The sequence below is a fragment of the Vulpes lagopus genome, chromosome 12 (assembly GCF_018345385.1).
Source record: "Vulpes lagopus strain Blue_001 chromosome 12, ASM1834538v1, whole genome shotgun sequence".
Classification (NCBI taxonomy): Eukaryota; Metazoa; Chordata; class Mammalia; order Carnivora; family Canidae; genus Vulpes; species Vulpes lagopus.
The window spans coordinates 8,708,237-8,733,484 of record NC_054835.1 but is presented as its reverse complement, the minus strand read 5'-3'; the positions used below and the strand labels follow the sequence as shown (position 1 = coordinate 8,733,484).

Here is a 25,248-nt window from a genome sequence, read left to right as displayed (position 1 = left end):
CTGCTTTCCTTTCCGGGGACTTGCTCTGGCACTGCTAGATCTTCTACAGAAATCTGCAATCTCCCAGCCAGGCAGCTCCCCTCATGGTATAAAATCCTCAGCCCAAACAGTCACTCTGACTATAAATAAAAATCCCTGCCACAGGGAGAGCAGCAGCTTTCTCTTAGAAGCAAAGCCAGGCACCAGCCAGGTCCTAGAATAAACTCCAGGCGGTGATGAAGTGGTGTTTCTGCTCAGTGGCCAGCCTGCCTTGCTTCCTGCCCATATGAACAAATGTGGTCTTAAAGGGCCTGGAAATACTCCTCTGGGATATCTATAGAGACCCGCCTTATTGACAGTGGTGTGACAATGAGCCCCAGTGTGGCCCTCCCCTCTGGAGTGCAGGAGGGGCACTGAGGGTGCTTTGTGGAGGTTAGAGAGCAGTGCCTTGCATCTCCCCACCCCCTCAAAGGTATTTTTCAAGCTTGGCTCTTGTCCCAGCAGGACTGCATAGCTGGAATACCAGAGCTGCTCACTGGCTGGAGCTGCTGAGGGAGGGAAGGGCAGGCCCGACTGGGAGGCTTTGTCCTAGAGATGCAAACCTCCTTGCTTTCTCCATGGTGGCTGCCCCTCCTCTGCATTGCACATCCTTGGGGCATCCATCCTTGGGGTGTCTGGAGCCTGTCTCCTGACCCCGGTCTCCCGCTGCAGCAGAGTTGGGGGGGAAGCTAGTCTGTTCGGCTTCCACACTTAGAACCCAGACACTGCTGTGAGGCACTTCCGTTAGAATACTAGAGTCGCTTCCTTTCTAGTCTTCATTCAGTAAAAATGTAGTAGACCCCGCTAAACACCTCAGCTCTGTTGTTTATAGCGGTTCCCAGACTGGTACTTTGGAGGGCGAGGGAGGAGAGCAGACAGTCTTGTCACCCGCCAGCACTGCACTCAGGACTCCCAGAGCATCACCTCAGTAAATCTGCACAGAGATCCTCTGAGAGAAGTGCTGTTGTTTTCATCCCCATTTCATTTATTCCTTTTTTTTATTCATGTATAATTAACATACATTATTCCATGTTTTCATCCCTGTTTTAAAGACTAAGAAACCAGGGTGCCTGGCTGGCTCAGTTGGAGGAGTGTGCAACTCTTGATCTCAAGGTCGTGAGTTTGAGCCCCATGCTGGGTGTAGAGATGACTTAAATAAATAAAGACAAAGGAATTTTGGTTATGTACCCCAGGTCACAAGGGTAGAAAGAGATGGCCCAGAACCCCATCTGTGTGACCTGGTGAGTGTGTTCTTGGCAGTCACCCTTGTACCATCTCCTGGAAAGAGCACCTGTGGTGTGTGGGAGTCTGCCACCCTGAACTTGTCAAATCAAAGCTTGTTGAGAAGGTGCTATCAGACCTGATACATCTTGTGATCACGCAGGAACCGCTTATAAAGATATATCAGGTGCTCAGTTACTGCTGTGCTAAGTGAATTTACATCTGGGTGGGGGTGGTCGGTGAGTGTCAGGACTCCTGAAAGAACTGGCATATGTCTCCGTCTGTTCAAGCTGCTCTAACACAGTTCTGCAGACTAGGTGGTTTATACACAACATGGTTCTAGAGGCTGTAGGTACAGCTGGTGCCCCCTTCCGGTCACAGACTTCTTGTTGTATTCTCACATGGTGAAAGGGCAAGACATCTCTCTGGATCCTTGTTTATATGGCACTAATCACATTTATGAGAGGTCTTAAGAGCCCCCCCAGAGGTCCCTACCTTCTAATACCATTATCTATGGGGTTAGAATTTCAGCATATTAATTTGGGAGCCACAAACATTGAGCAGCAACATTGAACATTGATCTTAAACTAGCTGAATTCACGTGCAAGGGAGAGGCATCTGTCAGCAGATCTCATGGCAACACTTGCCCTTGGAGATGTGCAGACAACAGATCTGAGAACCTGGCTCCTGTTCTCACGACTGAAGCCATTTCCTGAGATGGCAACGTGGGCTTCTCTCAGGGTGGCCTCCTAGGACTGGATCCTACTATCTGTCCATTGGCCAGTGCATTGCCACACTGTCTTCTGTAGCCTTTCCCAGCCAGTGATAGAGGCTCACTAGAGCAGAGCGTTCACCAGGGATGAAATAGAGAGTCCCAAAAGCCAAACACTTTACCCCACTGCCATCCCCAGAAAGGCCTATGGTAAATCCCCCAGGCCTGGGTGGTTCCTGGAGTCAGTGAAACATAGCACTATGGATGCTCGGGCACCTCATCCCCCAGTATGAGAGCCTCAGAGCTGGAGGTCCCCTCATCCAGCTTGTTTAGAAAGAAGGATGGGCATGGAACTTCTTACCAGGAAGCTAAATCCTCAGTATCTGTCGCTCAGAGCACGGATGGCATTTCCCACTGATTCTTTGACCACATACAGGCTTGGTCTTGATTCTGGGAGTTAGATGGGGAAATAGAATGTGTAAGAGTGAGTAGGCACCATGGCCACGTGTCCTGAGTCTGATGTAAACCAGCTGCGTGAGAAAGGCACGGGGGCCCTGAGTTGTGGCCACTCTCAGTCCAGGGTATGGTGTAGCTTTGCCAAACCACTTAAGGATATGAGTGGCTTTAATCTCCTGTTTAAAATTTCATTTCTTCCTCCTTTTCCTTGTCTATGGATTGTGAAAATCCAGTGGAAAAGGCAGAGAACATTTGAATGAGCAGTGTGCACATTTGTGTTGCACTTGGCTCTTGTCAGATGCTGGCATCAGTAGCACGCAAGTAACCCTAACAAGGACTCTGGATACGGACCCTTGCACGTGCCCCTATTCCATTATCCCGTGACAGCATCAGGTTGTTGGACCCTTTGTGGGACGTGGTGACGTCCTCAGGTTCTGAACCTGGTGGCCCCTCCCACAGCAGAGCCCAGGCCTGGACCATGCTCAGTGACACTAAGAAGCTGCGAGTGTTCACTGTCCCCCCTCAGCCTGGCTTCAGATTTCTCTGAAATCTCTAGGGTAGTTGATACCACCCTAGAAGCATTGCAAGACCCTTTCATTTTTTTTTCAAAAAAAAAAAATAAAAAGATTGTGTAAGAAGGGACATGAACTCATCGAAGTTTTTAGCATTTTGATAGCACAGTCCTTCCAGCCATTTCATTTTAAGGCCTAACCCTTCCCTTTGAGAAGCATTTCAGGTGGGTTACAGTATTTGAAAGGCTCCAGTGTTTGATTTTTAAGAGAGACAACCAAAGAGATTCAAAATGAGTGAATAGGACCCAGGTGTCCACACACATGGAATTTAGCCACAAGGTTCCTGAAGGGACAGAGGCCCAGCTTGGGTTCTGTGGGTTCAGTTCTCTAACAGCAGAGAGTGGGACCACCTGTACGGCACATGGGGCTTACTCTTCTTTGGGGGTGCCCACATCCCACTGTTGGGGTGTGGAAGGTGGCACTGGTCGGTCCTCGTGCCTGGGTCAGGGAACCTCAGCTAGAGGGTCATGGGGGTTGGTTTGGCCTGATCGGTGGTCCTCATTAGAATTGCTGTGAGCAGGCTGCACCGCTCAGCCAAGTTAATCTAATGACTTTTTCTTTTGTCTGTTTTCTTCTTTCCATCTTCCTGTTTTTGTGTTTGTCCTCCGCTTTGATTCTGTAGTATAAATCTGTGTTTAGGTCCTACTCCCAGGATTTCGTGCCTCACAACCACGCTTCCGTTCAGCCTTTCCTTCCGCCTACCTCCTCTGCCTCTCCACACTTCCCAACTGTCCACCAGTCTCAGAGCTCTGACTTAACGGTGCCAACCGTAGCCAGTCTGCCTCCCAGCACCGTGGACGGGCCTCTCTCGTCTTCTCAGGAGAGCAGCTTTCACGGGAACACTGTCTGCCTTCCTTCCGAAACCTCTTTCACTGACTCGCCCCAGACGCCTTCGGTGAGAACTCAGCGCCCCCCACCCCCACCCCCTGTTCACTCGAGGCTGCCCGTGAGAAGGCGGTATGGCTGCTCAGGAGTTGCCCCCCCCACCCCCCCCACCTTCACCCCTGATAGCAGCGAGGCTAGATCCAGGTCCTCGGAGGGTCACAAGGTGCAATAGTCACCTATCTGTTTCCAGAACAGAAATGGAGCCTTCCATACAAAGTTCCCATCAGATGAGGAATCTGATTTTCCAGAGACGGGTTAGTGACTATTTAGGGATGGTCATCGTAAGCACGAGACAGAAAATGCTCCTGGTTTTTTTGTTGGGTTGTGTGTCGTTAGGGTTGTCGTTACCAACACCTTTGGAAGACAGATGCAGGCAGAGAACTCTTGACAGCGGTCAGAGGTGGTTGCCTCTGTAGTTGTGTGGTGCTGATGGAGGACCTGCCTGCCCGTGCTCTTACATTCATGGAGCACTTCATCCAAGCACAGGGCTGCTACCTCACAGGTGGGAATGGACATGGGACAATGGGGCAGAGTGACTGTGACCCAGCGGGGCAGCTGGGGGCAGGTGGGCGCGGCACCGTGTTGACCTGTATTGTGTTGCCTCTCTCCTCTCCCTCCTTGACCCTGGGTTCCCACCGCAGGCCCCTCTGACAGCGCAGAGAGGGGTGTGTCTCCTCAAGGGCAATTTGAATGGCCCTCAACCCCTTTGTAGAAGAGCCAGCAAGAAACTTGCATCCTCTATAACACAGGGGCAGGAGGTAGCAAAAGTGGTAGCGGTCTCTGGCCTGGGAGAAGCCTCCCAAGGAGCACTGAGTGCCCCCTGCTGCCTTCTTTCCCTCCTCCCAAAAGGAGTGTCCAGGTCAGGGCCTGCCCATAGGCTGCTCTCTGAGCCATGCCGGCTGTCGAGGGGGCCTTTCACATGTGCATTTCCTCTCATCCTGTCTCCCCCAGAGTGAAAGCACCAGCGAGGAGGCTGGTGAGGGTGAATACGTCAATCTATATTCCTCTGGCCAGAGCAGCAGGGAGCTGGCTCACTGTGGAGGAGTAAGTAACCTCAAGGCTGCCTCGTGCATGTGGCCTGGCCTGGAAGGGTTGGGTCCTGCTTCTGCCTGGCTGAGCCTTCCGGTCACTAGCAGGCTGGGGCCCCACAGCCTCGCCAAGAACCAGCATGGCCTGGTGGGGAGAGGATGTGGCTCCTGGTGGAGATCCTCCCTCTGCTTTCGCTGCGTGTGGCACTCTTCAGGCCTGGCCAGATGAGTCTTCAGGAAATCTGTAGAGGCAGTACGGTGTTGGCCTGGCCACACATCAGTTGCTCTCCAGGATTTCTTTCTATCCCATCTTCTAGTGTTGCGGTCCATCTTCTGTCCCCTACCCAGAAGGCGGGAGCCTTCTCTCCTACAACACCAAGCCTCCTGAGCCTTCACCCCGCCTCCACCTGCAGCACGCTCCTTGACCCCCACCCCAGGAACAGTTTTTGAGGAAGCTGGGTGGGTCTGGCAGGAAGCTCCTGCCGTGTTAATATACGTCCCTCCTGAGAGTGTAGAGAACTACCTGATGTGTCCACCCTTGGTCAGCTCCTGTCCTGCTTGATATAGCCTTTCTGCTGAGCAGTCAGCTTGCCAGGTTTTGCTGCAGCAAAACGTGAGCAAGTTCAAAAGCTTCAAGAATAATGAGTCCCTTGAGAGAGGTGCCATGAGGACTCGAGTCCTCCCTGGTGATCAGCTCACAGGGCCCAGCCCATTAACAGAATGGTCACTCCTGGTGAAATGCCCCCCTCCCCCAGCAACATCTACACGGGATCTTAGATGTCCACACAAGGCAAGGCCCACTTTAGTTAGCAAGTTAGAGAACATGTGGAGATTTCACTCTGGTGGGATTCCACCCTGTCTGTGGAAGCAATTTCTCCCCTGGTGTTCCCTCCTCACCTGTCCCCTCTGGTGACCTGTGTCCCCACATCGTCCATTTTAGTCTCCACAAAGTGAAGCCCGTGACTCTCCTCCTCCACCCATGACCACACTGGGTGCCACCTTTACCTCACAGCACTATCCACGAGGATGATCTGTGTATTCATGCCACCTTGGTCTCTGTTGCGGCCTCAGGGGCAGACCAGGGATGCCAGATAGCTGTGTTGTCACTGAGTAGGGTGGGCCCAGATTCCTAGGGCCAGGCCACTGGAGGAGAGGGGGTTGTACTCATGCGCTCGAGCAGCTAGACTCGTTGGAACCGTAACTGAGAGGCAGTTGAGCATGGCAGTCGTGAGGATTTGGTTTAACTAGGAAGTCAGCAAGGGTTTGCCTCATACTGGCAGGGCCCAGTGGTTAAAGACACAGGTTTTGGAGGCAAACAACCCTGGATTTGAATGCAGGCTGCAGCCTTCTAACCGTGTGGTCTGGGGCAGGGCCTTTCATTGTTCCCAGCCTGAGTCTGTGTATGAGTGGGCACAGTGACACCAGTGAATGGACAGGGTCTGGGTAAGGGCTAGGTGAGAAGAGGGACAAAGCTCTTAGCGCAGCACCTGGCTGAGCTTGGCTGAGCTTGGCCGAGTAGCGGCAACGGTCACCGTTCTTTCTTCCAGAATGTGCTCCAGATGACTTCATCCAGGTTGGCAGCTGACATAGGTCCTAACTAGGGGCACCTTCCACCGTCCACGAGGGCAAGATGCTAGTCCAAAGAGGGCCTTGCACCTGCTGTGTAACTAACCGCATTCACAGTTACCTCGTTTACCTCTCAGATTGCTCCATAGGAACTTGAGCTCCAAGGCCACTTCAGGCAGGAATGCTGGGAAGCAGATCCCTCAACTTGGGGCACCTGTCACAAACCCAGCACTGACTTCTCTTTGCAGGAGTCACCAGCTATGAAAGATGGACATCCCAGAGACCCCTCGTCGGTCAGCAGCACACCTGGGAAGGAGAGCAGAGACAGCGACAGGTAGGAAGTGGGCAGGTGGAGCAGGTTCCTTGAAAGCTGCAAGCCCACCCGGAGTCTGCTGCTCCTTCTGCCTCTCCCCCTGCTTGTGCTCCCTCTCTCATACTCTATCTCCCTCAAATAAATAAAAATCTAAAAAAAAGAAGGGTTGAACACTTAACTGACTAAGCCCTCTGCCCATCAGCATGCCAGGCTGCAGAGCTTTAGATGTGCCTCCTCTCTCTCTCCTTTCTTCTGAGTCTCAGAATTATAAGTACTCAGGGAGAAAACATTGCAAGGACAGAAATGTGTGAGCAAACCCAAAAAATCACTAATAATCCCACCCTTAACACCATTGGTTCTAGCATGTCGTCTGCTGTTATTTCCTAATTGTGTGCTCAGATATTACCTACATTAAAAATTACCCATGACAGTGTTTTCTTTTTCCAACCCCAGGCCAACCGTCCTCGGCCTCTTCTAAGTTCAAGTGCACTAAGGGGGTGTAAAAGACTCCCCCCAAAAGAACACCTTTTTATTGTGAGTTTCTAGATGTGGTGTGTATATTGTGTTGTCAGACGACTTGAAAGTAAGTTACAAATGTGACACTCAGCCCCTAAATACTTCAGTGTGCCTCATAAAATGTTTTAATTTTTTTTTTAAGACTTATTTATTGGGGCACCTGAGTGGTGTAATCGGTTGGGTGTCTGCCTTTGCCTCAGGTCATGATCTCAGTGTCCCAGGATTGAGCCTCTTCCTGCTCAGTGGGGAATCTGCTTCTCCCTCTCCCTCTGCTCCTCCCCCCAGCCCAACTCATGCTTGCACCTGTACTCGGTCTGTCTCAAATAAATGAAATCTTGGGGGGAAAATTTTATTTGAGAGACAGAGCGTGTGCATGTGGTGGGGGGATGGGAAGCAAAGGGAGAGAAAAATCACAAGCAGATTCACCACCCAGGACAGAGTCTGACATGGGGCTCAGTCTCACAACCCAGAGATCATGACCTGAGCCAAAATCAAGAGTCAGATGCTTAGGGGAGCCTGGATGGCTCAGTTGGTTAAGTGTCTACCTTTGGCTCAGGTTGTGATCCCGGGGTTCCCTGCTCAGCAGGGAGTCTGCTTCTCCTGCCTCTCCCCCTGCTTGTGCTCTCTCCCTCACAATCTCTCTCCCTCAAATAAATAAATAAAAATCTAAAAAAAAAAAAAAAAAAAGAGAAGAGTTGAACACTTAACTAAGCCACCCAGGTACCCTCTCCAAAAATATTATATTTTATTTTTTCTAGATTTTTTTTTATTTTTTTTAAGATTTTATTTATATATTCATAGAGACAGAGAGAGAGGCAGAGACACAGGCAGAGGGAGAAGTAGGCATCATACAGAGAGCCTGACATGGGATTCAATCCAGAGTCTCCAGGATCATGCCCTGGGCTGCAGGTGGCTCTAAACCGCTGCGCCACCGGGGCTGCCCTCCAAAAATATAATTTTTTTTTATTTTTTTTAATTTATTTATGATAGAGAGAGAGGGAGAGAGAGGCAGAGACACAGGCAGAGGGAGAAGCAGGCTCCATGCACCGGGAGCCCGACGTGGGATTCGATCCCGGGTCTCCAGGATCACGCCCTGGGCCAAAGGCAGGCGCCAAACCGCTGCGCCACCCAGGGATCCCCCTCCAAAAATATTTTAAAAGCCTACTGGATTACAATACCATTATCATACCTAAGGAGATTTATAATAATTCCCTCATATCATCTGATATGCAAATCATCCTCCACTTCCCCACTTCTCCCTTAAGTTAACGTGTGTAGCTTATTTTTTGGGAACCCAGATCAGTCAGGAGTCAGCACATTTAACTGTACATCTTTTTAAATCTTTTTAACGTTTTTGAGTATTGGCACCAGTCAAACCTAACCAGGTTTAGAAATATGTAGTAAATTTCTCCACGTGCAGGACCTGCAGATCCATTCTGCCATCAGCAGCTTCATTTTGGCATCATCTTCTTAGTGAGATGTTCTGCAAGTTCAAGCTTTTCTTCCCTCTCTAGGCCAAGGTTCAGCTACCTCTGGGGTTCTGGGCACAGAGCTAGGCAGTTCCCACTTGTTAAACCTAAGCATAAATTGTGGAAGAGGTAGTAAAAATAAAATAGCAAGAGGCAGGAGAAACAATGGAAAGCCTATAGGGGCCTACTGAGAAGGGTTGTCCGCCTAGCCCGTGGCCACTCTTCGGTGCTGTCCCCCTAGCATCTGCGTGATCTGTCTGCCCAAGCTAAGATCTCCCCAGCTATTAAGAGATGGTGGGTGTTGTAGTTTAACACCTAGTAGCAAACAGTGTCTGTGTCAGGCAACAGGAGCTCACAGGTTCTGTCTCTAGCTGCTTTGAACCCAGGGACTCCATTTTTCAGAGTTGCAGATGGCCCTCGTGAGAAAAAGCAGAAGAGTAAGCACATTGACAGCTTAGAAACAATTACAAAAATGTTGTCCTCCCTCCACGAAGGCCAGTTCGCAGACTGGACACCGAAGGGACACATAGCAGATGATTCTTCCCAGGACTGTGTGTGGTTTTGCTCTGGGCCATCCTCGTCTTGCTGAAGACACAAATTTTTTTGTCTCAGATACTTAGGGTTAAAGTGTGGCCTGTGACCAGAAGGCCAGTCTGTGTGCCTCACAGGATCCCTGGTGAAAAACATCAGAATGAAACAGGAATAAGGAAGAAAATGCTGGGGGGAAGCAAGGTGCCTATAGACCCAGGATCTGTCTGTGCCCAGAATGCCCCTCACCACCCTGCGTTCCCCCTCTGATGGCAGTTCTCTCCTCTCCCCCTTCATTAGCAAACTCTTGCTCAGGGCTATGGGTCTCAGCTTGTCCATCCTGCTGCAGGGGCCTGCTGCCCTTCAGACTGGCTGGGTCTTTCTGCTCCTTTTAATGTCACTGTCTCCTACTCAACCCAGCACCCCAAGGACAAGGGCCAGTCTGCCTGGTTCCCGCTTCTCAGTGCCACAGAAAGGTGGCCCTTAGAAAAGACTTGAGGAATGGTATTAATAGCCATGCGAACTCTCCCAACCCACTTGCCCTTTTGCTGTCCTGTCCTTGGGTGCCGACTGTGCATACTGTGGCCTTGACAAACAGTGACTAATACCATCACTTATTTAAATAGCTCAATGGAACCTTCTTGGCCTCCTTTTCTTTTTCTTTTTTCTTTCTTTTTTAACAAAGTAGGCTCCACCATGGAGCCCAGTGGCAGAACTTGAACTCATAACCCTGAGATCAGGAACTAAACTGAGACCAAGTGTCAGATGCCTAGCCAACTGAGCCACCAATCTCCATCCCTTCCATTTACAGACAGAGCATCCACAGAGAGCAGGAAGTGTCCCAAGGTCACACAGCTCATCAGTAGCAGTGCTGGAAATCCAGTCTGCATCCTAGCTTCCAGCCCCCTGTGCTGGAGGGTGGGAAGTGGCATGGGCTTCACATTGTAGCTGCAGTTCTGTGAGGACCTGCTCAGAGGTGATTGTAACCTCAGTAGCCCTCATGCGGAGGGCTGTACTATCTCAGCCCCCTGGTGTCCCAGACCCTGGGGCCTGTTGGACACTCGTGACACAAACTACTTCTCTCTAGGGCCTCAAGGTCACCAGATGGTTCAGAGTTGGCTCGGTTGGAGGAGGAAGTGGATGAGCTGTCCCTCATTGACCACAATGAAATTATGGCAAGGCTGACACTCAAGCAGGAGGTGAGTACAGGCCTTGTGCAGGCTGTCCATAAAGAGGGTGAGGGGGCTTTGAGGAGAGTATAACCTTGAGGTATCTCAGGACCCAAGTGGCACCACTACCTCAGGTGGCCACCCCACACTTTGTGGGCTTTGCACACAGCATTTATCCTGGCCCCATGCCTGGGCCACTGGGGGTGCTCGAGGATACTGGGCAAATAGATGGACTTTTAGAAAAAGTGTACTGTCCCTTTCCCTGACACTTTTAGAGAGTAATCTAGGGCAAGTCACCTAACATCTCTAAGCCCCAGACGACAGGACTCTGGAGGAGATTATAACAGTGAACCCTGTGTAGTGTGCTCAGCACAGAGCCTGAGCATGGCGAGTGCTCATTCGCATAAGCTGTTTCACATTATTATTATTTTTTTTTAAACCAAATGATATTCTCTCTTTTTTTTTAATTTTTATTTATTTATGATAGTCACACACACACACAGAGAGAGAGAGAGAGAGAGAGGCAGAAGCAGGCTCCATGCACCGGGAGCCCGACGTGGGACTCGATCCCGGGTCTCCAGGATCGCGCCCTGGGCCAAAGGCGGGCGCCAAACCGCTGCGCCACCCAGGGATCCCCTGTTTCACATTATTATTGACAGAATAACCCACTGCAATTTCAGTGGGAGGCACAGGCTGATTAAGAAATCCCAGGCCTGGCCACTGCGGCCACCTCTGCCCTGTGCCTTGTCAGGAGGGCCTTGTGACAATTCTGGAAACACAGAGGAACATCTTCATGTGATAGCCTTGAGCCACTCCTAGGGAAGTGACTGTGTTTCTGGGCTCCAGCCTCAGGGCAGCACGCACACACACAGATGCACAGACAAGCATGTGGATACTGCCCTTTGCGCAATGCTGGGCTGTGCCGAGTGGAACAGGCCTGGTAGGGGCACTGAGGCAGCCAGCTTCTCTGCAGAGAGAAGTGATGTTTCACGACCCTTACCAGGAATTCCTTCTGAAAAATTGGGTCATGGGCATAGCTGCCTTCACCCTTAGCTGGAAATCCAAGACATTTTAGTACTTTGGAATCTAAGGGTGAAAACAATGATGCCCTAGAGATGCCTAGAGAGGCAGGTACACCTCCAAAATTAAGGGCCGTGAACCCGTGGGGGCTCGCAGGGTTGATTTCCTTCAGGATCAGAGGCAGGGGGTGTGGGGCTCTCAGGCAGGCCTAGGCTGTGCTGCCTGGGCTCCCATTCCTGGCTGTGCCGACAGCTCTCTCTGACTCTGGGCAGGTTTATGAGTTAAAGCCTCTCTGCCACATGAAAGTAAAACTTATTCCTTAATTGGCAGATGGCAGCCAGTATTATGTAGGCAACGTCAGGCATAATTGAACGTCTTTGTGACGCTTTACACTCCTCTAAGGCCTCCCTGTGGCAGAATTTGTGACATTACGACAAGTGACTTCTTCCACCTGGGGAAACAGATAGAAATTTAGGGCGGCTTGCTGCAGTTTTAGGAACATGAATGTACTTGGAAATAGGCCTGCTACCTCTACAGTCTTCTTGGGAGTGGCTGGTGGCAGTCATGCCTGCCTCCCTGTGGGATTCCACCATACCCAGCACAAGAACTTCTGTCCTCACCTCTCTGCCCCCTGGGTTGGTGAAGAGAGAGAGATTTAATGGTGTCATTGTCCCTCAACTTGACTGTGACCCAGTGCAACATGCCCTGGTGTGTGGGCAGCTCTCAGATGAGTTCTGGTGTCTTGTCTGCTGAGCACAGAGTGGTGGGCAGGCTGGATGGTCACACCTCTGCACTCAGCCACATTCCTCCTGGGTGAGGAAGAGCAGAAGGAAACAGGACCTGGGGTCTCCACAGGGCAGCGATTTGATCAGCTCATCCCTGCCTAGGACTTCCTGATTTGACTGTCTCACGGCCAAATTCTGCTGCATGCCCTCCTTTGCTTTGTTGTTGCAGGGTGACGATGGGCCAGACGTCCGTGGAGGGTCTGGAGATATCCTACTGGTGCACGCTACTGAGACAGACAGGAAAGGTGCGGCAGCGCTCTATGCAGTGACCCTGGTCTCTGTCACAGCTCTCAGGGTGGGCTGGCCCCACAGCCCTGCCAGACCTGGGGATCAGAACCTGGGCCTGGTACTCCAGAACTGTACAGAGAGCCCACCCTGGGGATGAAACCAGCCCTCTCAGTGTGAGTCCTCCATGGGTGAAGGGTAGTGATGACCCCAAGGACCCTCAGGGCCAGCAGAGGGTGAGTTTCAAGTGCAGAGCTTGGCCAACAATATTAACATTATGAGAACACATAGGTAGCTGTTTCTACTTTTCCTGATGTTTGACCCATTATGTTATTCCAGATACTAGACAGGATTTCACTCATGGCCTCCACAAGGAGACCCTGGCATGTGTTCTGTCCAGAAGCCTTAGTCTTAAAGCAGTGGTGGCACTGTCATAGGATGGGGTTCTGACCCTCAGCACAAGGCCACCCCATTCAGCATACTGATCCATTGAAATGGCTAGAAAAGCAGGGCATCTACTGTTGGGTGGACTCTGTGCCAGCAAAAGAACAGTCATTCCACATATTGTTCCAGCAGGGAGAGGGAAAGAAGATGCCGTGACTTTGACCTCTGTCAGGAAGGGGAAAGGGCGCTGCAGGGCCCACACTTGGCCCCCCCTTCACTCCTTTTCTTTCTATATCTTTGAAAGTTACTGAAAGGCGATGTGACAACAGTATTAAAGCCAGTTATGTAAAGAATTAAAACATCCCAATCCTGAAACCCTAACCCACCAATTTTATTTTTATATGTGACCATTTCCCTCTTTTTACAGCAGATTTCCCAAAATATGTTAAATTATGAAAATAGTACAGAAATGGTCACGTTGCAGAGAATTTGAAAAATAGACCAGCTGTTTGAAGAGGTCCTCAGTGGTCAGGGAGGTGCACAAAGCTGACGTGAGGCAGTGTGCCACACGGGCCTAGTCAGGAAACAGTCATTGTGCTTTTCTGCAGCAGACCATCCTCCACACCTGCCTAGGCACTAGCCTCAGCTGGGTAAGAGGAACAGTTTCAATTTTATCCAAAGGGCTGAAGTGGGAGCTGGCTCCTGTCCTCAGCTTTGAGCAGCAAGCTCTGCTGCTCCCACTGGGCCAGAAGGAGCCCCGTGGGCAGGGCAGTCAAGAGCCTTCTCATTGGCCAGCAGTGCCCGGGAAAGGAGGCACTGCCACTAGCTGAAGACTCCCAGCTGGCCCCACCCTTCCATGGCACCTGAGTGCCCACTTGTGTGTGCCAGCACCATGCCAAGCTCTGCCCCTCTAGCCTTAGCCTAGATCTCTTAATATGTGGAAGTTCCCAGGGTTTTTGTTCCTGGGCCCTGCCATCTAAAGTATTACCTATAATTTAGCTTCAAAATTCTGAGGAGTTTGAATTTTTTCTCTGTGCCCATGATTAAGATTCTGAATCATCAGAGTCTTAGGACAGACAAGCAGCTCTTGACATGTGGTCAAGGATGGCAAATGTGTGAGGCAGGCATCACTAATCAGTTGTTCTTGACTCCAGATTTGGTGTTGTACTGTGAGGCCTTCTTGACCACCTACAGGACCTTCATCACCCCAGAGGAGCTCATCAAGAAGCTGCAGTACAGATATCCTTTCCTGTGGCCCCCAACCCTGGCCCCACACCTCACACCTCTCACGGCACAGAGCCTTGGGAGCCAGCCAGGAGAGAGGGCCTTTTGTGCACGCTCACACAGGGAACTAGGTGGCTATGGTTGGTGCTTAGCCCTGCTCCATTGTGCCCCAGCTTTGTTACCTCAGGCCAGGCTTTATCTTCGAGCCTCATTCCTTGTCTAAGGGCTGAGTGAGATGACATGAAGTGCTGGATCATGGGTGTGCTGCCTGACAGCAGTTGTGGTCACTTAGGAGTCCTGAGAAGGAGGTAGAAAGAATCGACACACCCCAAGACGGAGGGAACACAAAGACCCCGGCAGAGACCCAGGTCACCGGCATCTGTAGCTTGCTAGCTGAGCCCCAGGCCATTGAGGTGATGAGTCCCAAGTGTGTGGGGCTTAAGAGAGTCAAGACTCAATAGCCTCAGGGAAGGCCACAGCCACTCCGCCTGGTGGCAGATGCAGCAGTGGACAAAAAGACCACGTCCAGACCCAATTTGCTCCTACCCTTCAACTGTACAGCCCCACGGGCTCACCCTTTCAAGGATGACTCTGTGCAGTAGCAGTTAAGGAAGACCCCAAGCCCTAGGACCCACTGTCATGGACTTCCTCTCAAACTTGCCCCTCCTGTGGAGGCTAACCTGAGCAACTGCTCTAAACAGTGGGCCAGCCCCTGGCCCCCTGTTCCAGGCCACCTCCCCCATTACAGCCCGTAACTGCCATCTGCTGGACAGCTGTTGTGCCTGGGGCAGGAAGTCTGAGTCCTCCAGGCTCTCTCCCTTTTCTGTGTGCCCTGAGGCTCGGCCTCTTGCATCCTCTGACCCTCTGTCGCTCCTTTCACTGTCCCCGTGCCCCAGCCCTAGAGGACCTCGTCCCTCAGAATTGAAGTGGACAGTCCCCACTGCAGAGACACATTCCCTACAGCCTCACATCACATGTTCAGTTGCTCACAGGCCTGGCTCTGCAGGTGATAGTAACTCTCACACGCATGATGCAAAGCCCGTGCACATGAAGGCTCACTCAGCTATAAAACCACTTGATATATCATTACCATGTTATATATGCCTTTCTATTACTGCCTATTTCATGATCCAGGAAACAGGCTCAGAGAGAGTAAGTGACCGGCAGTTTGGTGGGAGAGTGGCCACCCTGTGCGCACAGCACACACTCCTGAGCTCAAGTTCCCAGCACCCACTTTCTGCAGCAGGCTCTGGGGACAGTCCTTGGTGTGAGGGTCCTTCATGAGCACCCAGAGATCCCTGGAGAGCAGGAAGGACAAGCCAGAGCAGGGTCTGGAGAGTCGATGGTGACCACAAGAGGATGGCAAGAATCTGTGCCCTCTGGGCAGAGACCATGACCTTGGGGAAGAGCTGGAGGTGGCCAGGTGTGTGGCTGCTGAGGGGTGGGGGCATCTGAAGCCACCCAGAGACTCTGGGAGGGAACTTAAGGCAAGAGTGCTGGAAGCACCTCCCCCAGAGACCAGGGGCTTTAGGGCATGTGGTTTTTAACCACCTTTTTCCACCTGAGCCTCAGCCAGGCAGCCTGTGACATTTCAGTAAGTCCCACAGGAAGCTTTGGTGGGAACTGACAGAAAGGCAGGGCCTCGGGGCATAGGGGAAGTGGTCCTACAGGCATGGCTGGGGGGGAGAGTGTCTCACTCCCAGGGCTTCTGCACATCACGACCACCTGGTAACTGGCAGTGGGGAGAAGTTCGCCCTCCCCTCCCATCCCCATCCCTGCCCACATGAGAATAGCTTTCCCTAACCTACACTTCACGTACGAGAAGTTCTCTCCCTTCGCTGACACCTTCAAGAAGCGCGTCAGCAAGAACACGTTCTTCGTGCTGGTGCGAGTGGTGGATGAGCTCTGGTGAGTGCTTCTGCCCACGAGGTGGCAGGGGGCCTCAGGCACCCCAGGACTCCCCACTGGGGCTGCAGGCTTCCCTGCTGAGATTGGGGCATCCTGGCTCATTCCATCTGCTTCTCCTGGGCCGGGTATCCACAGAGACCCCTGCAGCTCTGGATCCAGCTTGCTCCTGCCCACCTGAACAAGACCATTGGAGAGAATGATCCAGCCACGAGCCATGCCGGTCTCCTCGTGGAGGCCATCCCTCACACACCAGTAGCCATGGCAGCCCCCTCCTGCTCTCCTCAGCTCCGTGCACCCAGCCCCCGGCCCTGACTCAGCACCCACTATTACCATTCACTTAACAAGTGCGCATCCAGCCAATCCCTCTCCTAGGTCTGGAGAGCCAGGATGAAGGAAACCACAGGCCCTCTCCTTCAAGGCATTTCCCTTCTGAGGGGAGGCCGGCCTCAGCCCCAGAAGGCACAGCTGTGAGACCGGCATTTACCGAAAGCCTTGTGCGGAGGGAAGTCAGGAGGGTCCTGCAGGCAGCTGGTCAGAGGGGCCAGGGGCTTCCCCTGGGGCAGGATTTGAATGGGGTTGTCTTGGTAGCCCAGGCCCTAAGGTATGCCCTGGTGCTTGTCCAGTGCCAGTGAGCACTTGCTGAGAGCACGGCAGTTACGTGTCACTAGTGGGACTACTCCCGTGGCTTCCAAGGATACAGGCAGCCGTCCAGACACCTTTTCTTGCTCTTTTCCTTTGAGAGGTCTCCTAACCCTGCTGGTCCCTGTCAGTGACCCTCGGGTATTCTAAGGTGGATTCTGGGCCCAGTGGCGGCAGTCCTCTTCCTGTGCTGTGTCCCTGTGCCCTCACTGTGTGGCCCTTGCTCCTCTAGCCTAGTGGAGTTGACAGAAGAGATCTTGAAGCTGCTCATGGAACTGGTCTTTCGCTTGGTGTGCAACGGGGAGCTCAGCCTGGCCCGCGTGCTCCGGAAGAACATCCTGGACAAGGTGGACCAGAAGAAGCTGCTCAGGTGTGCCAACTCCGACCAGCCCCTGGCAGCCAGGGGGGTAGCTGCCAGGTGAGCCACCAGCTGCCCCCCCTGCCCCCCCACCCCACCCCGTGGCTTCTCCAGCCCACCCCTGGCAGGAGTTGTGCCTGGTCGCTACCTCTCCACTCCGTTTCCCCTAGTGTCCCTCCCCAGTGCTGGTCCCGCCAGGCTCTACGATGAGGTGTCTTATGGACAGCCCAATGAGTTCCCCAGGGGCTGGGCCTCTTCTCCAGGGTCATGATGTGTGAAAATAAATAAATAAATAAATAAATAAATAAGCAAGCAAGCAAGCTTTGCACAGTGGCAGTATTGAAGCCAATGAGGTTTATCTGAGGCTCAATTATTGCTAATTGAATTTAAAAAAAACAAAAAACAAAAAAACACTTTTTACCAGGAAGTGAGGAGGCAAGGCCAGGGGTTGGTGGAGGGGGTCACTTACTGAGACAGGCAAATACATTCTGGGCTGTGGTCAGCTCTTGTTTTCCCAGCACTAACGTGGCAGCTGTGAATTCTTGACCAGCCCCCCATGCCATCCTGAGCATTACTAAGAACCTGTATATGGGCTCTAGTCTGTTGCTAGTCCTCTAGCCACACATGCTGACACATCACTTGTTTGTCATCGAGTGTTATAGCCTTCATCTCTGTGGTACCATCTCTACTGCCACTGGGCCCCGGCAGTGGGGTGAGGCTGCATTCTCTGGCAGCACAGTTGTCCATGGGAGCCACGGGACCCACCCAGCAGAGGCACCATGGTCACCAGCAGGAGTGCGGTCTCGTCCTGCCCTGCCATTGATCAGCTCTGAAGCTGCCATCCTGCTGTGAAGCAAGGCTTGGGGCAGCTGCTCCCTCTGGCGCCAGCTTCTGAGGCTGCAGAAAGGCAGTCAGCCAGCTCCTGCCGTCCCTGTCCCAACTGCTCACCTCATTCCTCTGTCTTCCAGGCCAGGGACTTTGCATGACTTTCACAGCCATGAAATAGCTGAGCAGCTGACACTGCTGGATGCTGAGCTCTTTTATAAAATAGAGGTATGGCATTAAGTGGGGCTCGGGAGAAGGCTGCCCTTTGCCCCTGGTGAACAGCTGCTTCTTTTCCCTAAAGAGGAGAAACTGCCCATCGCAGGGCAGCCAGAGGGCCCCAGCTCCAGCCAATCTATTTCCTTTTTCAGATTCCTGAGGTTTTGCTTTGGGCAAAAGAACAGAATGAGGAGAAAAGCCCCAACTTGACCCAGTTCACGGAGCACTTCAACAACATGTCGTACTGGTAAGAAGGAGTGGCTGTGCAAAGCCCCAGTTCTCTATCGTAGCACATCTGGCTGGGTTCCCATGTTCTCCTTCACAGAGCACTCCAGTGACAAAGGGGAGATGCCATTTTCATTCCTCCCAGCTCCTTCCAAGGCCCTGGGCATTACTTGGGAACTGCAGGCCGCAGAGAGCACGCTGGATGGGCTGCCGCCTAGAGGGCTAGTTGAGGAGTCTCAACTAGGGAGACCAGGAGGAGTGCCAGGATCGATTAGTAGTGTCTGCCATAGATGGCAGCAGAGGCAGGGGTGTTGACTGTGCCATCCTGCACTGATCACAGCTCCCCCACACACACCAGGCAGCCTCAGGGCTGAACATCACCTGCTCTCTGCCTGAAAGAGTACATTCTGTTAATACTTTAATTAGGCCTGAATCCTTAAAGAAAAATGAAGCCTAAAGGTATGTTTATACTATAATATGAAACAGAATAGTTAGCTTTTCAAGATGGGACTTAAAGGTGCCCACAGTCTCTCAGCATGAACCAAGGATAGTCAGAGCATAGCAGCCACACAGCCCCACACTGTGCCCAACCCCACCCTACACCCAGTTCACTACTGCCACTAACGTCTAACATTTTTTTAAATGCTTCAGGGACTGTTTGTCGAAAGAAACTCGGGTCATCTCCCTCTTTGCTGGTTTTTCTCCCCACTGCATGAAGTGCTCTGCTCCTCAGAAACGTGAGCTTGACCATAGCAAGCTACCATAGGACACAATGGCATGTAGGGCAGACAGAAACTGCACATAGCCCTGAGCCCAGCCTCCAACCCAGCCCCCTGCTGGGCACACACCCCCCCCCCCCCTCAGAGCCATGGTCCTCGGGGTGTGCTAAGGGCAGGTGCCCCTCAGTGGAGCCAAAGACAAAGCAGAAGCAGCACTCCCTCTGAGTGGACTGGCAATGGCTCCAGCCCACAGTGAGGTCCTCGTGCAATGCTGGCTTCTTAGTTGCTGCTCTGGTTCTCAAGATGGCTTCCTAACCCACAGGCTCACTCGCCTCCTGAGCTAGTCCTGAGGCCATGGGAAGAGCTCCTATGATGCTTGGTCAGCACTTGTCAGGAAATCTCTGCTTTGGTACTCCAAAAGCCTCCATCTACACACACAGCCAGGCATCCCCTTCATGCCATGTAACCTCTTGGCCTGTCCCTGGGATTGCTTTGAGCTCCCCAAGAGCAGAGGCAAGGGCTGTACTTGGCACCTCGGAAGCCGTGGGCATGCGATGCAGGTGTCCACATCCCTCTCCACCAGGACCCCTTAGGTCAACTCAGCAGTCTTTTCCCCTTTGATTCATGCAGGGTCCGGTCAATAATCATGTTACAAGAAAAAGCCCAGGACAGGGAGCGGCTGCTACTGAAGTTCATCAAGATCATGAAGGTAGGGGGATCCCTGGGTGGCTCAGCAGTTTAGTGCTCAGAACGTGAGCTTGACCATAGTGCTCAGAACGTGAGCTTGTCTGGGTTTTCAGCCCAGACCCTGATCTTGGAGTCCTGGGATCAAGTCCCACCTCGGGCTCCCTGCATGGAGTCTGCTTCTCCTTCTGCCTGTGTCTCTGCCTCTCTCTCTCTCTCTCTCTCTGGGTTTCTCATGAATAAATAAATATTAAAAAAAAAAAAAGATCATGAAGGTAAACCATGGATGCCCTCCCCAGAGTCTGCTCCTTCAGGCCCTGCTCAGAGACCCCAGGCCTACCTCACGGCCTCCCCACCTCTCTCCGTAGCACTTACGGAAGCTGAACAACTTTAACTCCTACCTGGCCATCCTCTCGGCACTGGACTCAGCTCCCATCCGCAGGCTAGAGTGGCAGAAGCAGACCTCAGAGGTGAGTGGCTGGGAGGGAGGAGGCGGGAGGCCCACCTGGCCCCTGGCAAGCCAGCTGTTGGGGAAGGTACTCAGACTTCTGCTCTATGGCCAGCCACCCCCACATTGGTTGCTGTAGCTCATCTCCCATCTCTGGGCCTGGAGGGACTTCATGGTTGGTGCTGGGGTCGTCCACTCATAGGGTCCTCCCACCTGGGCTTCAGGCCTGTACCTGGGTCCCTGCTCACTGGTGCCTTCCTTCCTTGTACCCATGCTTCTGCAGGGGCTGCTCTGGGCTAAGGGCTGCATTAGTCCTTGGGGACATGCTTTGAACAGGCCAGACCTGTTAGATGATTTCTTTAGGCTAACTTCCAAAGGGGAAAGGATGGGGTGGTCTGCCCATTCTAGGGTCAGGGAGATCCCCTGAGGAAGCATCAATCCACCAAGACCCACACAGGAAGTATTTCCTGGGAAGGAAGGGAATTCCTGTCACAGGCAACAGAAGAATATATAGACTGGCTCCCTCAAGCAGCAGGACAGATGTCGGCATGGCCATGTCACTGGGGAGGCGACCCGCTCTGGACCATGAGGGCCTTGGGGTGGCCTGGAGAAGTACCTTGAGAAGAGAGGCAAAGCTCTTATGGGGGTTGGGTGTCCGCTGGGCCACCCAGGTGTTATCTCAAGGGCTGACATGAAGGGACAGTTGTAAGACTGTTGTATGGAGAAGGGTGGGGTATTCACCGTGGCTGCCGCAGAAGCACCGGGGAGGTCCTGAGGAGATGACACACCAGGGTGAGAGGCAGCTAACGGGGATGGGCAAACAGAGAATGGGACAGGCCAGAACCCCACATCGCATGCAGAAGGGAGCAGTGGCACCTCGCTGAGATCCCCTACCATGCCTAGATAGCTATGTCTTGAGTGTGATGGGGAGCCAAGGCAGACTTGGAGCCAGGGCTGGCACCCTGCAGGAGGCCAAGCTCCAGCCCCGGTACCCACGGTGGGCATGAGGTGCTCAGAGCTGTGGTTCTGCAGCACGCACAAGCAGTCCTGGGGGCCGTTTCTCCATAGAAGGCCTGGTCTCTCAGGCAGGGCCCAGGGCTATCTCTGGGGTGCTGGGTGAGGGCTTGGTCAGTGAGGAGGTTGGAACTGGTGCCCGAGCACCATCCCAGCCCTCACACACTGTCCCTGCTGCCCAGGGCCTGGCCGAGTACTGTACACTGATCGACAGCTCGTCCTCCTTCCGCGCCTACCGGGCCGCCCTGTCCGAGGTGGAGCCGCCCTGCATCCCATACCTGTAAGTAGAGACCCCACTCCAGCCCACATAGACCAGCCCCCCGGGGACTCTGGGCGAGATGTGTGTGTGGATAGAAAAACCCTCCCTTGTAGATTTCCAGCTTAGACAGTTATATTTTTAAACTGTGTAATGAGGAGTGTGTTTTATTTCTAAACAGAAAGGAAGGGTCTGGTGAAAATGGTCCTACTCTCCCATCTCCCAGTCCCACATCTGTTTCCTTCCCTCCTCCGCCAGGAAGGCGATTTCTCTCCCCACTCCCTGGCCCCGAACCCTAGGAGTCCTTAGCTTGGCTGCACCTTACAGTGAGCTGAGGGCCCTACCACCAGTCACCCAGGAGCCCTGAGAGTGTTTCCCCACGTGTGAGCCATGGAATGGAGGAAATGGGTTTGGGGAAAACAACCTTAGTCACATAGCAAGGAAATAGTGGACAGGGTCAAAACTACACAGGTCTGTTACCAGAGCCCTTAATAAGCTGGCAGATAATTGAGAATCTCCATAAAGGGGTAGAAGACTCTGCAGTGGCCCGGTGGGGGCTGCCTTTAAGTCCCCTGCCTTTCTGCCCTCACTGCTTCCCCCTCAAGGGTAGACAGCTGGGCTCCTGAGTGTGTCATCCGTGCCCCGTCGCTCACTCTATGGCTTCACATCCTCTTTAGTGAGAAGTACCTGTAACAAAGAGAAGATCCCCCCATGCCTCCCTCCCAAGTTTTGGGGGTTTTTTGTTGTTCATTTATTAATTTTACAAGGCTCTCATAGCAGAGCTGGCTTTCCCAGGGACCCACAGTTTCTAGGTCAGGAGTTCACACTGGAAGAGACCAACAGATGCCAGATGTGCTTTCTGGAGCAGTAACTGGACTTCTCCATCCTCCCAGGGGGCTTATCCTGCAGGACCTCACCTTTGTTCACCTGGGAAACCCAGACTATATTGACGGGAAGGTGAATTTTTCCAAACGGTGGCAGCAGTTCAACATTCTGGACAGCATGCGGTGCTTCCAACAAGCGTGAGTATTGCCACCTGTGGGGCAGGGCTGGGGCCACACCGGAGCCCTCAGCACCTGGCCCCCAAGCAGAGAGAGGGGAGGTGATGAAGGAGTGAGGGGGGCGTGACAGAGGAATGAGGTATGCACCCCGAGATGGTGGCCAGCCTGTTCTCTGCACACTATGTACTGGGAGCCTGCAGGACATGGGCCTGTGAGATGGGGTCTTCCTGGGGCAGCATGTAGAAGGGCGCCCAGAATGCTGCAGCAAGCCCTCCACCTATGAGGAGCCCCACTGTCCAGGGCCTGCTCCGGTAGCTGGGATGATGCACGTGGCCCCTCGGGGAGGCTTCTGGCCCCTGCTGGCCCTGACTGGAGGCCCCCCCACAGGCACTATGATATCCGAAGAAACGATGACATCATAAACTTCTTCAATGACTTCAGTGACCACCTGGCGGAGGAGGCTCTGTGGGAACTCTCTCTGAAAATCAAACCTAGGAACATAACAAGGAGAAAAACAGACCGAGAAGAGAAGACCTAGAAGCAGGTGCCGCGAGCAAGGAGAACGCTCAAGAGAGGCTCTGAGACCGGGAGGGACTTTGGACCTGTCCCCGGGTGGGCTGCACGGGTGCCGGCCCCAGGGCCCAGCCCACCCTCCACTGTGCTGGGCAGGAGCCCCAGCAGCTTCCTGCTTCCCTCCTGCGTGGGAGCGGACGCCAGGCCCGCAGCGGAGCCAGCAGGCAGGTCTTGTTCCTGATTTGTGAACCCGTGGTTTGGTTTTGGTTTTGGTTTCTGCTTTCACTTCTGTATTCCCCTCTCCCACCTTCTGCCTGGGAGCAGCACAGGGCAGTCAGCAGACCATGGAACGGTGGGACTCTTCACCCCTTCTTAAGTTCCAGGGTCCTGGGTCTGTTGAAATGACAAGTGAGTGGGAGACCCTCAAAAGGTCAGCGGGGGCTGTACTCCTGGTGACTTCGAACGAAAGGGACTTTCAGTGGAGTGGGCAGAAACCAGAGAAGACCCAGGGAGGCTCCTTTAGCTTTCCCTGCCCTGCCCTGCTTTTTAAAATGCAAGATGGTGTGAGCTTTGGTTGGGGCCAGAAAGGTTCAGCCGGTAGCCTTTCAGTAGCCCTGGAGCTGGCGCTCCAAACTGCCCTCTCCCTGTCCCTTCGTCTCCCTGACCACCTGTCGCTCTGGGGAGCTGGGAAGAAGATGGAGCAAGGGAGGACTTCGGTTTATGAGCTGGGGCCAAGAGCTCCTGGGTGAGTTATGTTGGAGAGTGGGGGGGCACTTCTGTCCTGGGGAAGGCCAGCGGCCCCTCCTCCATCACTTCCTGTGTGCCTTAAACTCCAGCTTCTGTCCCCCTGCCCCATGGGCTCCCCTCCTACCTTGCTCCATCCCGCTGGAGCCAGGAACTGCTCCTCAGACCTCTCCACCAGTGCTGTGGGCTCTGCCCAGGGGAGGATGGGATGTCCCCAAGGGGGCTGGGGTCGACGTGGCTATGGAGGGGGCCACAGCTCCTACCCCAGGGCAGGCTTGCTCTCTCCATCCTCTTCACTGGAAACCATGCTCGCTGTTAAGTGGACAGTCAGAGGCAGGTTTGCCTGGAAGTCCCCTCCAGGCTGCTGCCCACCCCCTGTCCCATGGGTCCTGGTTTGTGTGACTGAGTGCTCACTTCTGGACAAATGCCAGGATCCAGCTTCTTAACCATGTCACTCTGAGACCTTCATAGGTTTTGAGCGGCTTTCTTCACTCTTATTTTGGGGTCTTGTACATAGAGGGGAGAAGATCGGTGAAGGGCCAGCGATGCCCCCTCCGGCAGCAATCTGGCTGCAGCAGGCCGAATGTGTCACTTTCTTATTTAAAGTGTGTGGTCGAGGTTCTTCAGCAGTGCTGGGGTGGGCTTGGTGCCCACTTTGAGTCCCCTCACTGCCGTCTTGTCCTGTCTTGCCTCGCACCTGACCCAGTTCTGCTGGATGCTGCTTTGTGTGTGGGGGCTGCTGGGGCGCCAATACTAAAGTGGAGTTTCTGCCTCACACACCTGTAAGCAGGTGGATGTAGGAGTAGAGGGGCCTTTACTTGCCCTCCCCTCTCCTCTGGGAGCCCTGCCAGGTGGAAGGAGGCAGTGCCGGGGAGGGGGGTGGGGTAAGGGAACAAGGGGCTGGTGTGTCAGGGTGGCCTCTGGGTGAGAACCACAGGGGCCGTATGTGTTTAACTTATTAGCTGACAGGCTTCCCATCCTCCGCCTCCTTAGGACACCGTCCAGGTTCTGGGATTGCCCAACCCTGTGCCAGCACTGCAGTGTGGCTGTGATCCATCTGTCTTGGGGATCAGGACAGGGTATTCCCTGCAGATGGGGCTGGAGCCAGGGAAAGGGCAGGCACATGCCAGGTCAGAACGAACCCAACTTTTCAGAAGCACCTCCCTTTCCCCCACACCTCCCCCGTGTTACATTGTAATATATATATATTCCCACTAACCTGGCTGATAGTGGCATCTTCCCGCAGACATTTCAAACCTGTAACTTTTATATGAAAGGAAAATAAACACCAATGAAAGCTGCGTCCAAGTGACAATCGGAACTGCCCCCCCTCACAGGCGGGGCTCTGGCACACTTAGGGTGCAGGTCGTGTATCCCAGTTCCCACACCCGAGTGCTACTGTTGGGGGAGTTTGGGAAGGGTGGACAGAGGCCACCAGCCTGTCTAGAATTTTCCCTCCTCAGTCTTGTGCTCCGTAAGTCGATTACTGCGCTAATCCTCTACTGCCCCGTAGCATCCATTTCTAGGGTGGCATTTGGGGTCACAGAGGTACCTAGAGCTACTTTTCAAAGCCCCTAAAGCATGTCTGAAGATACACCTCTAAGATT

At 53.2% G+C, this 25,248-nt stretch overlaps 1 protein-coding gene and 1 pseudogene across 9 annotated transcripts in view; both read left to right on the top strand.

Moving 5' to 3' along the window:
* Window positions 1–24,942, top strand: part of RAPGEF1 (Rap guanine nucleotide exchange factor 1) — a 137,743-nt gene extending 112,801 nt beyond the window's left edge. For 6 of the 9 annotated variants that reach the window (XM_041726358.1, XM_041726360.1, XM_041726361.1 and 3 more), the window contains 15 exons: window positions 3,602–3,874; window positions 4,816–4,908; window positions 6,707–6,792; window positions 10,372–10,483; window positions 12,428–12,503; window positions 14,022–14,106; window positions 15,907–15,999; window positions 16,871–17,056; window positions 17,965–18,049; window positions 18,190–18,284; window positions 19,612–19,690; window positions 20,034–20,135; window positions 21,310–21,407; window positions 22,277–22,405; window positions 22,772–24,942. In XM_041726358.1, the coding sequence (XP_041582292.1) occupies window positions 3,602–3,874; window positions 4,816–4,908; window positions 6,707–6,792; window positions 10,372–10,483; window positions 12,428–12,503; window positions 14,022–14,106; window positions 15,907–15,999; window positions 16,871–17,056; window positions 17,965–18,049; window positions 18,190–18,284; window positions 19,612–19,690; window positions 20,034–20,135; window positions 21,310–21,407; window positions 22,277–22,405; window positions 22,772–22,922 (1,743 nt within the window). In that variant the 3' untranslated portion in view covers window positions 22,923–24,942. The remainder of the gene's footprint in view (window positions 1–3,601; window positions 3,875–4,815; window positions 4,909–6,706; window positions 6,793–10,371; window positions 10,484–12,427; window positions 12,504–14,021; window positions 14,107–15,906; window positions 16,000–16,870; window positions 17,057–17,964; window positions 18,050–18,189; window positions 18,285–19,611; window positions 19,691–20,033; window positions 20,136–21,309; window positions 21,408–22,276; window positions 22,406–22,771) is intronic. The other 3 variants (XM_041726363.1, XM_041726364.1, XM_041726359.1) reach the window with 2 other exon arrangements.
* On the top strand, window positions 17,316–17,400 carry LOC121474397 (annotated as a pseudogene).
* Window positions 24,943–25,248: the final 306 nt, after the last annotated feature.